General features: G+C 36.7%; 4 protein-coding genes across 5 annotated transcripts in view; 2 read left to right on the top strand and 2 right to left on the bottom strand.

Moving 5' to 3' along the window:
• Nucleotides 1-44: 44 nt before the first annotated feature.
• Nucleotides 45-4,280, bottom strand: LOC106652937 (SCY1-like protein 2). Its single transcript, XM_014372123.2, has 7 exons — nucleotides 3,822-4,280; nucleotides 2,970-3,641; nucleotides 2,554-2,886; nucleotides 2,189-2,491; nucleotides 1,722-2,106; nucleotides 1,253-1,649; nucleotides 45-1,178 (listed from the first exon to the last, which is right to left on the bottom strand). The coding sequence occupies exons 2-7, from the start codon at nucleotides 3,627-3,629 to the stop codon at nucleotides 716-718; spliced, it is 2,541 nt and encodes an 846-aa protein (XP_014227609.1). The 5' UTR covers nucleotides 3,630-3,641; nucleotides 3,822-4,280; the 3' UTR covers nucleotides 45-715.
• Nucleotides 4,281-4,443: 163 nt separating this feature from the next.
• On the top strand, nucleotides 4,444-6,544 carry LOC106652938. 2 transcript variants are annotated; one of them, XM_014372126.2, is made up of 8 exons: nucleotides 4,444-4,628; nucleotides 4,752-4,813; nucleotides 4,894-4,994; nucleotides 5,073-5,159; nucleotides 5,229-5,648; nucleotides 5,720-5,800; nucleotides 5,869-6,012; nucleotides 6,098-6,544. In XM_014372126.2, the coding sequence occupies exons 1-8, from the start codon at nucleotides 4,615-4,617 to the stop codon at nucleotides 6,131-6,133; spliced, it is 945 nt and encodes a 314-aa protein (XP_014227612.1). In that variant the 5' UTR covers nucleotides 4,444-4,614; the 3' UTR covers nucleotides 6,134-6,544. The 2 variants fall into 2 exon arrangements, with proteins under 2 accessions (XP_014227612.1, XP_014227611.1); XM_014372125.2 differs by having other exon boundaries at nucleotides 5,869-6,544.
• Nucleotides 6,545-6,921: 377 nt separating this feature from the next.
• The window catches only part of LOC106652915 (brefeldin A-inhibited guanine nucleotide-exchange protein 3), a 42,654-nt gene continuing 35,968 nt past the window's right edge, over nucleotides 6,922-13,607 (top strand). Inside the window, exons 1-5 of the mRNA XM_014372093.2 lie at nucleotides 6,922-7,249; nucleotides 8,676-8,809; nucleotides 9,562-9,696; nucleotides 9,790-9,955; nucleotides 10,058-10,187. Coding sequence (XP_014227579.1) covers nucleotides 7,165-7,249; nucleotides 8,676-8,809; nucleotides 9,562-9,696; nucleotides 9,790-9,955; nucleotides 10,058-10,187 — 650 coding nt within the window. The 5' untranslated portion in view covers nucleotides 6,922-7,164. The remainder of the gene's footprint in view (nucleotides 7,250-8,675; nucleotides 8,810-9,561; nucleotides 9,697-9,789; nucleotides 9,956-10,057; nucleotides 10,188-13,607) is intronic.
• LOC111694399 (chymotrypsin-1-like) lies at nucleotides 10,417-11,758 on the bottom strand. Its single transcript, XM_023462474.1, has 3 exons — nucleotides 11,324-11,758; nucleotides 10,945-11,253; nucleotides 10,417-10,871 (listed from the first exon to the last, which is right to left on the bottom strand). Exons 1-3 carry the CDS (start codon nucleotides 11,612-11,614, stop codon nucleotides 10,659-10,661), a joined length of 813 nt encoding a protein of 270 aa, XP_023318242.1. The 5' UTR covers nucleotides 11,615-11,758; the 3' UTR covers nucleotides 10,417-10,658.

Below are 13,607 nucleotides of genomic sequence, written 5' to 3' on the forward strand. Positions count from 1 at the left end.
ATTTTAATAATTACATTTCGATATTTATTTAAAAAATTTTTACAATTTTTACTTTTTAAAATATTTATATTATACACGCAATATGTCGATTGAATAACGTCAGTTTTTTCCAAGTTTAACAAATATTTCACATCTTAAATATGATTTTTGTGTTATTTTTAAAATAATTTACTTATTGAATGTAGACTAGAAAATATGTGGTTGATGACCTATTTAAATTAATTTTAAAATAATATTAGATCGTCGATATAATTAAGTAAGAAAATTGTTATTGCACAATCTACAAAAGTGATGGAAAAATGAACTAAAATACCACTAGCTGAATGATGATGAATCACTTATAAATTATTTACTTAGACAATACTTTCTAAATAAATAATACCCAAAAGTTTGTTTAGATTTCGGTACCTCCTCAGAAAGAAACAATTTTCTATTATTATAAATTTCCTCTGATGAATCATTTAAAATTGCAAAAATGATATATTTCTTGAAATCATATGTATCTCTATAAGTATGCAAATTATAAAATTTTAATCTACCAACAATCTATTTCAATTTAGTTTTAGATAAATACATTGATTGGTCATTAGCTTATAAAAATTAAACTTTGCCATTTTAAATATCTTATGAAAACATTATTCTCACTTTAAACTTCATATTCTGTTGCGAATATTTTTATTTTACATCTATTAACAAAGATAATTTCGAGCTCAGCTCACTTGAGAAAATCCATAATTTCTTCAGTAGATAGTTTCAAAGTACTTTGACTTTGAGAACTTGGACTCGTTAGTGAAGAAGTAGGTAACATCATTGATGGTGATGTCCAATTTGAATTAGTACCTAATTGCATTGGTTTAGGTGATCCAAAATTGTTAGGCACTTGTTGATTCCAATTTACTGGAGTTGTTTGGGGCATTTGATTTACCATGAAATTCTGCTGTCGATTTAATGTAGGAGATGTAAAAGAACTACTGGAATTAATCGATGTATAGTTTGGTACAGTGCCAGTAACAGGGGTTGTTTTGTTGGTAGACCAATTCAATTGATTTAAATTATTTGCTAACAAAGTATCTGTTAAATCTTTGGGTCTTGACTTTTGTGTCACAGGAGTTGTGACATTAGGTTGTAAAGTACTCTGAGTATTAATTCGTTGACCCATTTCTTCTTGTTTGGCCAGTCTAATGAGATTTAAAAATGTATTTAGCGATTTTTTTCATTTCAAAATTTAATCGAAAACATGATATAAATTTACCTTATTTTATCATCCAAACTAAGAACTCGAGATTGTTGTGACATGGGTGATTTAACGGGAGGAGATGAAGTGGAGCTAGACTCAAACATAGCTAGAGGATTTGTTGGTGAAGACATCATATTGTCTAGAGGACTTTTAACTGGTGATGTCATATCATTGAGAGTATCTGACATATTTTCATGAAATTGTCTTGTTTTTTGTAATTGTTGAAGAGCTTCTCTGTGCTCCATGGTAACTTGTGTAACCATGTCATTTACCAATGCAACTAATAGCTCATACTGTTTTGGGTTAAAACTTTGCTCTACACAAAGTGGCAACAAAAAGGGTAAAACTTTTGTTGCTAGTAAATCTTTACTAATGCCCAATTTACTGTTAACCAATATTAATTTAAAAATACCTGAAAACAATCATTATTGACATTATTTCTCTTTTTCATTCAGTTGACAAAATTTTCAAATATTATTCTTACCAATAGCAGCAACTAAAATGGCTGGTTCACCAGTATTAGGAATTTGTAGAAGGAATGGTAAAATTTCCTCTCTTACAATCCATGAATCTAGATTTTCAATAATTTTTGAAAGACACAATAAACAGTTCACACGGACCCCTAAACTATAATGTCCACTTTTGCCAGATAAGCAAATTTTTTTCATCCTAGGGATCACAGAGTTCTTCATACTTGAGCTATCCACAATTTTTACTATTAATGGAATTGCTATTAAACAATGTTCTTGGAGTTGTTCCAGTTTAGAATCTAAAGCTCGAGTCATCATTGGTAAAATGTAGTTTTTAACAATGTCTGGTGAACACCATTTCAAAAGAAGCTCCATTTTTTGTAAAAGTAGCAAACTTATCTGAAATCATTATGAATATTTAAAATTAATCATTTAATTGTTTTCACATTTATTGAAATAATAAATTTAAAACAAAATTTACTTGAGGTGGCTCTTCAATAACAATAATCTGTTTTAACATTGGAAGAACTCTTTCATTAAATTCTTCAGTAGTACATTCTTCCATAACTTGAAGAATACTGGGAAGTAGAAATGGAATCATTGGGGCATTCACAAATTCTTTTTGCAAAGCTGGGAGAACTTTTTGCAAAATAGCACGTCTTGGAAATTGTTTCAAAATTTGAGGTAATCCTTTGTAAAATTGAGATTTTTGCAAATTGTCCCATTGAAATAATTTGTCAAGGTATATTAATGTTTTAACACCAATATCATTAAAATATTCAATCTGTAAGAGCACATGAATGTATCAATATAATGAAAAAAATGAAAAAATTTAACAAAAATTACCTTGACAATCTGGAAAGCATCTGGTCTAAGCTCAGGATCACCATGAAGCATTAATTTAACAGTATCTTTTAAAGAGTTCGGCAAGTCAAAGTTTCTTGCTGAGGTGATGATATTTTTCAATTCTTCTAAAAATCTTACATAATTTGAACTGTCGTTCCTAGAATTCCACAATGGATTATTGGGTGCATGTAGGTAACATATTAGTATACCAAGAGAAAATATATCACTAGATGGACTAATTATTGTGGACTTGATGCACTCTGGAGCTTGATAATGAATAGGTGGTTTAATTCCCAAAGAAGAAGAAGTGTAATCCACATTTATCCAACTTGGCTGAAAATAATAATTTTCAGAGATTATGCAAGTTAGTATTTAAACAGTATACACAAAAAATTTAACAAATAAAATATATGTACCTTATCATCTAGTGATTTGTTCATTGCACAAAATTCAAAACCAAAAATTTTCCAATCACCGTTATCGTTGACAACAATATTTTCTGGATTGAGATTTCTGTGCAACATTTTCACATCATTATGTAAAAATGCTAAGCTTTCTCCTAATTGGTAGATTCCAAATTTCATTTCAAGATCTAAAAGTTTATAATCTTGGAGAACAGCTCTAGCAGATTGAGGCAAGCTGTCAACGTCTCCCAGTATATTTGCTAAGCTAGCAAACACTGGTTCAGTTGCAAAAGCAAGACTATCTCTAGACTCCTCCAATGGATGTTGAACTGTCAAAATTTGTGGATGCCTCAATTTAGTTAGTTGAACGATGCCCTTTTTAAGCGTTTCAATGACATTATCTCTAACTGCTCTGTCAGGCCATTGATCGAGTAAACGCTTTTCAAAAACAAATATCGCTGCCTTCTGTTTAGTGGATTTTTTGAATCCACTGTAAACTTTCCACAATAAGCCAGGACCGGCGCTGCATATGTGTGCTGTGACTTCATACTCTCTCGTTACTGGATTTCCTGGCAAAACACTGGACAACTGAGAAAGACTGTGGGCCGTATTGCTAACAGTATTACTCAGCGTATTGGTCACAGTGTTACGAAGCTTATTAAAAACATCCATGATGAAGTTTTTCTGTAAAAAGAATGTTCTCTATTACTCGACTACAAAATAAAACGTTCAGTAGTTTCCTAACATCAAAATGCAATTATGATTAATGTGATGCCGATGTCACGAGTTTGAAGGTTAATAACGTTGGTGTTATTTACTAAATAACTTTTGCCAGAAACAACTAATAAACCTGGAAAAACTCACATTTGTTTAACGACGATACACCGAAGATTCCGATCGACGCGAGCTGACGCACAGCATCGCTCGCCTTTCAAAATTATTATCAGCGAAAAATTCAGCAGCTTATCGGACAGGTGCGCGCTTTATCGAAATCGTCGCCCGCGTACAAAACTGTTGTGACAGCCTTCCGATGATGAGTCATCATCGTCCATTCGAGTAGCGGGTTTTTTTTTTTGTATACACTCCACTTTTTATACGTTGACTTTTTCAATGCTCCTTTCGGACACTCTCAGCAGCAGCAGCAGCAGCATCCGTCACAATGCACGATCGGAGCCGACGACGTCTTATTGCCTCGCGATGAAAATGTAACAAACATATCGTTGACATTCGACGGGCATACGCGAGGCTATGTGTGCCGTTGCACTAATATGAGTGCAGCTTACTCTGCAATTATAAGTTCCGCGAGATGTGTGGGCGCGCGTGGATTACTTGGCGCGGCATCGCGATTAGAACTTGATTTCCGCTATCAATTAGACATTTGAAATTCGTAACTACCTGGACGTTGATTGAAATGAATTTACATCAGGTGTCGCCTTTTCCACAATTTTGCTGGGTCGCTCGTCGATCGTTATGGAAAAATTCTCATGTACATATAGAGACCGTTTAACTTTTCAATAGTAAACATCTTTACTGTGTCGCAGCAGAAGTTTCATTTTATTCCATTGTGTACACAGTGCGTACTCGATTTTCTTACCAAGTGACGTGTTGTTGTTTTTTTTTTTTTTTGCTTTTAACCGGTCTCATATATCTCGCAAAAATGAATCAAGAAATGTAAGTTCAAATTGAAAAACGCGTAGTAAATTTTTTAAACTCTCTGTCGATCGATTCTCTTTCGCGAAAAGTGCGTTATTTCGCGCCAAAAATCATCGACTAACTCATTGACTTATTTTCAAGCTTGGATCGTTTGTTCCCGGACCTCACGAGCAATCAAAAATACGTTTTGGATCTGTTCATCGGTCAGTACCATACGAATTCCGTTAAAATCCTTCATTTCCCTTCGTTCGACTCAATTTCAAAATATTTTGATTCTTTGTAGAGTACTGCGAGACGAAATTGATAAAAGTCAGCTGCGAGAACGAACGCTTGACAGAGACGGTCGAACAGCTGGGCAACGACGCGCAGTCCCTCGTGCTGGAAGTAAGCCAAAAAAAAAAAAAAGCTCGACTTATTGAATTCGTGATTATCGACTGTATCGTCTTTTTTATTCGATTACAGATCGAACGATTGCGCGATGAAAACAAGGAATTGAAGATCAAAGTTCGGACGATGTCGAACGTGAATCGTCTATTGCTGCTGCAACAGGTAATTAAATTTTTCAAAAATCGAGGAATACGTCAAATTTTTCTTTGCGTTTTCTTTTGACACAAACAGCAAGAAAATAGACAGTCGCTCGGCGGTGGCTGCTCCCACGGCGAAAAAGTTGGCTCCAAGAGCGTCGAGAAGCCGTCGTCGTCGTCGTCGTCGTCCTCGTGTCATCATCGACGAACCACCACCGCCGTCAGCTGCGAGAAAAAAGAAACGCCCAATCGAATCGTCACGAGATCGAGAGCCAAGGCCAAAGACGGATCGTCGGCCAAGAAAATCGTCGACGATAAGGTCGAAGCGGTTAAGAAAACTTCCTCTCCAAAGACGACGGTACAGCAGACCAAGAGATCAACGTCGATGGGCAAATTAGTCAAGCAGCCCAAGGATAAGAGTCAACCTCTGGTGAAGGAGAACATCAGTTTCGAGGAGAATAAGAAAAGAGGCTTGGTCAGCGATGTCACGAAAAAGAGACTCCAGGCTGATAAGGTAAGAGTGAATTTTATAATCCTTCCGCTTGTACGCAATATTAATTGATTGATAAATTTTTTAATGCGTAGCCGAAGAAAGTGAGTCCCGTCGTCGAGGAAAAATCCAAAAAAGCCAAAATCAGTCCAGCCACCGGCAAGGAAAATAAAAAGGTATCGCGTTACTCGATAATCATTGAAAATAACAAATAAGGATTCAAATAATTTTCTTTCTCTCTCAGCCGAAGGACGCGACTTGCGATCTGAAAAAGATCATCCGCAAGAGAACGACCACCGGCGGACTGACGCTGCGCGCCGTGAACGTCGCCGAGTCGCCGAAAATCAAGTCGGACAAGACCGGCAGCAAAGCCTCGAAGAGTCTTCAGGTTCGTGAAACGTTACGCACGTTGTTTTTCAATTATTTGTAGCTAACGTTATATCAACACGCTTTTTTTTTGTGTGTCAATGCAGGAAAGTTTAAACACAACCTTCAAGGTTTCTCGCTGAGATATATCGCTTAACTATATATACGAGTGAACGCGTGTACCACGGGCGAGAGAATCGATTTTATTGAAATTTGACATTGTATTATATTTTAAAACAGTATGACTGTGATGTATACCTTGAAATCGTTGAATGTAGGATCGATGAATTGTGTGTGTCGTTTTGACTTTCTTGTTGTTTTGTTTTATTTTTAGTATAAACAGTATAACTGTATAAATAATTTAGATTTAAGTATTTGATACGAGTGCGTGTCCTACTAAGTAGGCTCGCTTCGGCCTTACTTTATTATGATAATGTATATATTCTCGAGGTGTTTCATTTTTAAAATGCCACCCTCGATATTGTAATTTATTATTATTTATTTAATGATCGCTCCATTATTAATAAAATTACGTATGGAGTTTGCGATGTAAATATTCTCGTTTTCATTTATAAATAAAACTGCCGTATAGTACGGTCGAATCAAACGTAAAGTACGACATCCGTCCGATAAGGGAAGACGTGTGTTTGCGTAGATTATAAAGCACAGTTGCGTCATTGAAGCTTAACGTATAGAGCAAAAAAAAAAAAGACATATACATTATTATTATCGAAAGGGGATGTGTGTGCTTTTTGGTGTATTGCCACGTGCGCAGCGGCGGCGGCACGACTCACGACTACCCGCAGCACGGCAAAACGCGCATGTCCCGGCGGCGGCAGCGGCGACCAGGGTATCGATCCGCTTCCACAAGACTACGGACGATAAAATTGGCGACCGACTGCTGCCTATCTACTACCAAAGTTACAACGTGCGAAGTATAGTGGTTGTATATAGTAGCAGAAGCGGCAGCCACGAGTAAGCACACACGACATCGACGTCGGCTTTTCTCTCGGGCCAATGTCACACGGTCCGTACTGCGTAACGATAATAACGATAGCAGAGGGTGTCGCGCTGGAGTTGAGATCGTGTCCGTAGCCGCCGTGGACTGAAGCACAACAACAATAACGACACACACACGAGTAGTAGTAGTAGTAGATAGGATACAGAGAGTGTCATGGAGGATCTGCTGCAGCAGATCGTCAAGGAGGCACACAGCTCGAAACTGTTCGCGCTGGAAAAAGCTGCACAAGATGCCTGCGGTAAGTTGGCCAGCTTTATTTTATTTATCATAAAATAAAAATTCAGGTAAAGGTGCTGCTGCTGCTGCTGCAGCTGCTTTAGAGGTCACTGACGCGCGACAAAGTTGACACACTCGTTACTTACTGCACGTGTTTGTATTTGATGCAAAATCAAAGATTCAATTTATTAATTGTGTCGTGAAGTTGGCAAGATGTGAATTAAAAAACAAATAAACGATTGTCACATCTACAAATGGTTGTTGAAAAAATAAATAACAACAATGCGATACGTCAGATGCCAGCAGCAGCAGTATCTTGAGTAGCAGCTGTGACATCTGTTTGGACGCAGCTCGATGAAAAAAAAAAACAATTAATGCACATGATTTTTTCTCCTTCATTTTTCGGCTGCACTCTATATACTCTTTGAAATTTTCATGCAGATCCTCCGATCATTAGACACACACACACACACACGCGGAGCAATCGTCGCGTACACGAGATATTATAAACGGCGCGACTCGTGTGCCTCTCCGCATCCTACATATAACGCATGACATATGGATGCCGATGTTTGCTCCCGTTGCTACGCGAGAACAATATATTTAGACATTTAAATGAGTTTTTCGCATGCCGCCGCTGCTGCTGCACAAATCCAAGAGCATCATCGGTATAGCAAGCAGACGTGTGTTGCGTGCGTCGATGAAATCTTAATGCTCGATAATATGCGGCGCATTATCGCGGTAGACATGCAATCGACTGCATATAATAGTAATTTACGTATGCGTGCGCGTCTCTGTGTGTGTTTTTGTTTAAGTTCCTTCGTTCGGCATGACACATGCCCCTTTATTTTTTATTCTATAAACGATTTTTTCCGGCGTTTCTCGCAAATGGATCGGAGGAACTCTTAATTCGTGTATTAGAGCGCTGCACTTCAACGCGCGTTTAATGACAGGTTGAAGCGTAATTACGAGGAGCTTGAGAGATGCATAAAAGCTCGAGATATTGGTGTACAAACGTATATCGGTAGTTACGATATGTGAAAAAAAAATTTGCATTCGGTGCTCTTTGGCTTTTATACGTACTTGAAAAGATCCTATATATAATAATGAATCGCTCTCTCTCTCGAGTCAAGGATGATGTGTGTAGCTTTTGTGTATAATACTGCACTCGGACAGATATATCACGCCGCGAGTTCATAGACCTTCGCAAATATGGCTTCATGTAAAGCTGCAGCCGGTCGAGTCTTTTTTTTTACTTCTTCGTGTATGCCATATAGCGCACACGCAAACGTCATACATCACACACGAGTATAAGAAAATGCCCAAAAAAAAATAAAACAGGAGCGCATTACGAGCTGACTCTCTCTCGGCTCAAGAAACTAAGGAGACAATAGGGGCGAATTATGATCCGTATTGGCATCTGTTTCTCTCTCTCTTTACATGCGCAGACTTCCTGGACAAGCAGCAGGGACTGCTGCGCGATCCGCCTTACGAGCTGCGCGCCAAGTGCCTACGTGCCGTACAGCTGACCCTCGAGACGCGGCGCAGCAAGTTCGTTGCCTTTGGCCTCACCGGCCTACACGTGAGTTTTTCTTCTTTTTTCGGTACATATATAACGTATATAGATTACAGCAAGAGTTATGTCATATGCGTTGCCGTCGTTGCCGCGCGCTCGAGTCACGAAATATGTTGTGTAGGTATTATATATTATGATCGCGTCCAGCACGCGCGAAGGCTTATGTAGGATACGGATAATAATACTTGAAAGGACTCGACACGTCACGAGTTGCTCTCGATCGATCTTACTTGTTCGGTCCCTAGAAAAGTTCAATCTGTGCGAATAGATAAGCGAGGATTGAGACAAAAACGCGGTGACTTGAAGGAATCGTCGATTTCCTGGTAGACATGGTAGACATTAGAACATTATCAATGTACTAATTACCAAGATATAGCCATTTGAAATGTTATAATGAATTGGCACTAGAAGGCTTGTTTTTGTGTCACTATAATTGTTCTATTTTAATTGTGTTGAAAATATTAAGCGCATTATAAATATCTTGAAAATGAACATTTTATCTGTTTCAAAAAATTAAAGCCAATTTTCAACCACCGTAAATGCAATAAGCTCACTTTGAGCTTCCACCGCTAGATGGCTAGTACCTTTATTTCAGTAAATCTGCAACTGACAAAGTCAAAATAATTGTATAAATATTTTGGTAATTTCGTTAATGAACTGTATTATTGTTCCTGCTCGCCCATCGTACGGGTCCCGATGAAACTATGTGTCCCTCGACTACAAACGAGGCATCGCGAAATTCACGCTCGCATTTACAGAGGATGCTGAGGGACGACAGATTCCAATCCCCGTACGAGCCGGAGGACGACTCGCTCTGGCTTCCCGCTCAGATGCTGCACGCGATGGGCTCGATACTGTCGCAGCCCGACGACGCCCAGACCGACATGCTCAAAGTGAGTGATACAATAACGATTGCTCATGGATAAATGCGAGATCGAAAGCTCGGTCGGGAAAATACATCATCTTTATCATCGTTATTATGCAAGGTGTTGCTGCAAGTCGCCTGCTGCCCGTACTGGACGATGAACGGCCGCCTGATAATAGCCACCCTGACGACCTGCTGCGAGGCCTTCGAGCACGGCAATCAGGCGGTGAAGACGGCCGCCCAGGCGGCCACCAGCCAGACCCTCAGGTCGTTCTGCTTGTTTTTGGGTAGGTGGTGTCCCACTCGGTGCCTTTTTTATATATACATCGTACACATGGTCGACTTAATTTTTTTTTTTTTTCGTTTATTTTACACGTTTTGCAACGCAGACGAGGAGTGCCGAGAAATGGATGAGAACGCCCGGAGAAACAAGAACGTGCGCGAGCGCGGGGTGTCCTGTTTCAACGAAGCCCTGCCGATACTCCAGTACATTTGCTGCAAACTCGACGAGGCACAAAAGTCAGTGATTTTTTCTTCTCTCTCTCTTTCTTTCTCATTATTTACAATTGATTAATAAGGTTTCGCGATGCTGTGTACGGCATGAATCCTTGGATCGCACATTTTTTTCATTACTACGCATAAAAAAAATATCTAAAACTATTATTCGTTTTTTATAGTTCAAAATAAAAATCGCAAAAACTCAAAATGTTTAATAATCAATAATCAATAATTTCTTCTAATAATGTTACAAATAATGTGTAAACATTCTGTACATACAATGAGTATTCAAAAAAATCGTGATGCACTGAATTTATTACAAATTTTTAATAGTAGGAAATGAAATTTGAAAAATTTATATTTTACGCTGTATAAGTATTTTTTTCTTTGTCTTTCAATATTTTAAAAATTGCAGGGATGTATAATTACTAATCAATAATCGTTTTCAACGTGGTATTGATTGATAGTTTCATTTTATTTTAAACTTCCTATTCACTTGAACCGCATACAAGAAAATACGCGACTACCACCACATTTGACAATGCCGTCTTGTTCATTCGCCATGGCTTGTCGAATAAAACCCATAAAATTTGAAACTTTCATGAAATATATTGGTTTTTTATCGGTCATAATATCTTTCTCATTACTTCTGCTAAAAACGCCAATTACAGTGTTTTCGTATACTAAGGGTCCACCGCTATCACCCTGTTAACATAAACGTTAATAAGTAATAACGCAAGTTCGTAAGATTGGAGAAATATTTATAGTAATTTAATACCGAGCAAAGATTTTGATTTATAGAACGAGAGGATGTCTTTGCAATTGTCACGACACATAAAATATTTTTTAATAAGCATGCAGGATTGCCTGGAACTTGCATGACTTTCACTTCCATAAAACGTCTCCAGGGATCCTTTTTCGGAATACGAATTTCTTTCCCATTTACGTCTTTTCCACGTTTGTAACCATTCAAACCAAATCCAGTTACTGTGGCAAGATTATTCATGTATGATTTCGTACTGTCCGTCGGTAGATTGATTTTACTTAAGTATTGTGAATTATGTTTAATACTCAAAGAATTTTTTAACTGTATAGAAAAAATATTTATTGTTTCTTCGAGAATATTTGAGAATACTAAGAGTGAATAAAAAATATACTTGGATCACAGCTACGTCGAAGTCTTGTTTTTCCGGATATCTACGATCCATTACAACGGAATTTATAGACCGAAGTATGCCTGTTTCTTTCAAATTACTCGTTCCGGCTTTTATTTGGTATTTGTCAAGATCATTCTCTTCAACGAAACAATGAGCCGCTGTTAAAATATGAAAATCGCTTATGATAGCACCACCACACGTGTGGTGAAAATTTCCATCTCGTACACTTTTTTTCTGGATAGAAATTTGGTACTTATATTTGTTTTCATAGTCATACGTTCCTCCTTCCATTCGTAATTTTTTCGAACTGACTGCAAAAAAATCAGAGGTTTGTAAGCGAGAGCAATCAAGTATTAATACAATTTTTACCTTCGTAGAAAAATAAAATAATGCTGAGAAAATGGAAAATCTTGAAAGTTGACATCATGATTCATATCGTGGAACTAAAACTACCTCGTTTTGCTTTCTTTGAATGTTTTTTTTATAAAAGAACGATAGAATTTAGAACATAAAATTTTTTTACAGCTTATAAAACTTTTTACGTGTTTGCTTTACGTACAACTTAGATAATGACGACTTTTTAATAGTAATAATGATTTTATTTATAAAAATTTAAAAAAACTTCATATTATTCACATGCTAAAAGAAGAAAAATATTTCAAACAAATGCCTGAGAAACACAGCGAATTAATTGCTAAGAAAAAACCGCTGCAAATACATTGCCAATACAACAATTTTATCGACTTTACGGTAATTGCGAGTCCTTTAATTTTTTTATGAATCTTACAAAAGTTTTGGTAAATTCGCTACAATTAGAATAAGTAAATTGAGTATATCGTGGCTCGGAAGTTCAAAAAAAGAAAACTTGACACTCGTGGCAGCACCTACTTACATTAAACTTGAGTTCTTTACTGATTTGCAAAACAATATTCGATCCAAGAGCGTCTATCAACACATTTCAAACGGTCACATCTCGTTTTGTGTTGTGCAACAGGACATACTATTATTGCTTTGGCATTTAACAAATATAATTGATGAAAAAATCAATACAACTGCTATTGGATTAGAAATATTATTGAAGTAACAATTTTGAAAAAAATCAAGTGATGTCAATGAATTACATAAACCTTGTCCATTAAAAAATGTAAATCGTAATTTTTTAATTTTTTTAGTCAAATTTACAAAAAATTTATTTTCCTAAATAAATAAAGAGAAATTAATCAAGGTTGATGAGAATAAACTAAAATTCATTCACAAGTACTCCTCCGTTATTTTAAAAAGCCCTTGAAAGTAAAGAAAAAACCGCTGCCAATGTATTGGCAAGTAGCTTCCTCATACTTTTTTTTTAACTTAAAAATAATTTGAAAATATTAATATCATCTTTCTAATTACGAAAGCGAAACGAAAGCGCCTCTCAGCTTTATCGGGTATCTCAAACAAACAATGCAAAAAAAAAAAAATTTTTTTCTTAAATAGAAAAAAAAACGTTACGTTTATCGATAAATGAATTTTTCTGGCTTCGTCCCTATGTCATAACGAAAAAAATAAGCCCTCCCCCGTCACGATACGTGCTACCGTTATCAAGGAATCACTCTACACAGCCATACAGCCGCATACACCCACATACATTCCAAAATGTGTCAAAAATTCGATCTAGTATATAGAAATATCATTAAATATATCCTACGATAATTATATACGAAAGCCTAAATGTATCCCATCACAAAACTTCCTATATGAGGGAGCAAAAGGAAGAAAACGACAATTTCCCGCAAAAAAAATTTTTCCCGTAAAAAAAAATTTTTAAAAATCGAAAAAAAAATTTTTTTTCTTCGTTTATCGCTAAATACAATTTTCTGGCTTCATCCTTACATCATAACGAACAAAAAAAGCCCTCCCCCGTCACGATACGTGCTACCGTTATCGAGGAATCACTCTACACAGACATAAAAAAATTTCCAAAAATTTTTAAAAATCGAAAAAAAATTTTTTTTTCTTCCTTTATCGCTAAATACAATTTTCTGGCTTCATCCTTACATAATAACGAACAAAATAAGCCAAACCCCGTCACGATACGTGCTACCGTTATCGAGGAATCACTCTACACAGACATACAGCCGCACACACACACACACACACACACACACACACACACACACACACACACATACATATCAACATGTGTCAGAAATTCGATCTAGTATATAGAAATATCATTAAATATACCCTACGATTACTCTATAAAAAAGCCGAAATGGAGCCCATCACAAAGCTTCCTCTATGA

The sequence above is a fragment of the Trichogramma pretiosum genome, unplaced genomic scaffold (genome assembly GCF_000599845.2).
Source record: "Trichogramma pretiosum strain Unisexual culture from Peru unplaced genomic scaffold, Tpre_2.0 scaffold3, whole genome shotgun sequence".
Lineage (NCBI taxonomy): Eukaryota > Metazoa > Arthropoda > Insecta > Hymenoptera > Trichogrammatidae > Trichogramma > Trichogramma pretiosum.

Coding starts and splice junctions, on each gene's coding strand:
- LOC106652938 (XM_014372125.2), top strand. Junction 4,814..4,893: donor CGTTTTGGATCTGTTCATCG/GTCAGTACCATA, acceptor GATTCTTTGTAG/AGTACTGCGAGACGAAATTG. Junction 5,801..5,868: donor CCGGCAAGGAAAATAAAAAG/GTATCGCGTTAC, acceptor TTTCTCTCTCAG/CCGAAGGACGCGACTTGCGA.
- LOC106652937 (XM_014372123.2), bottom strand. CDS start 3,629: ATGGATGTTTTTAATAAGCTTCGTAACACTGTGACCAATACGCTGAGT. Junction 2,107..2,188: donor TTATTGAAGAGCCACCTCAA/GTAAATTTTGTT, acceptor TAATGATTTCAG/ATAAGTTTGCTACTTTTACA. Junction 1,650..1,721: donor CATTTTAGTTGCTGCTATTG/GTAAGAATAATA, acceptor GATTGTTTTCAG/GTATTTTTAAATTAATATTG.
- LOC111694399 (XM_023462474.1), bottom strand. CDS start 11,614: ATGGAAGGAGGAACGTATGACTATGAAAACAAATATAAGTACCAAATT. Junction 11,254..11,323: donor TCGACGTAGCTGTGATCCAA/GTATATTTTTTA, acceptor TTTTCTATACAG/TTAAAAAATTCTTTGAGTAT. Junction 10,872..10,944: donor TAAATCAAAATCTTTGCTCG/GTATTAAATTAC, acceptor TTATGTTAACAG/GGTGATAGCGGTGGACCCTT.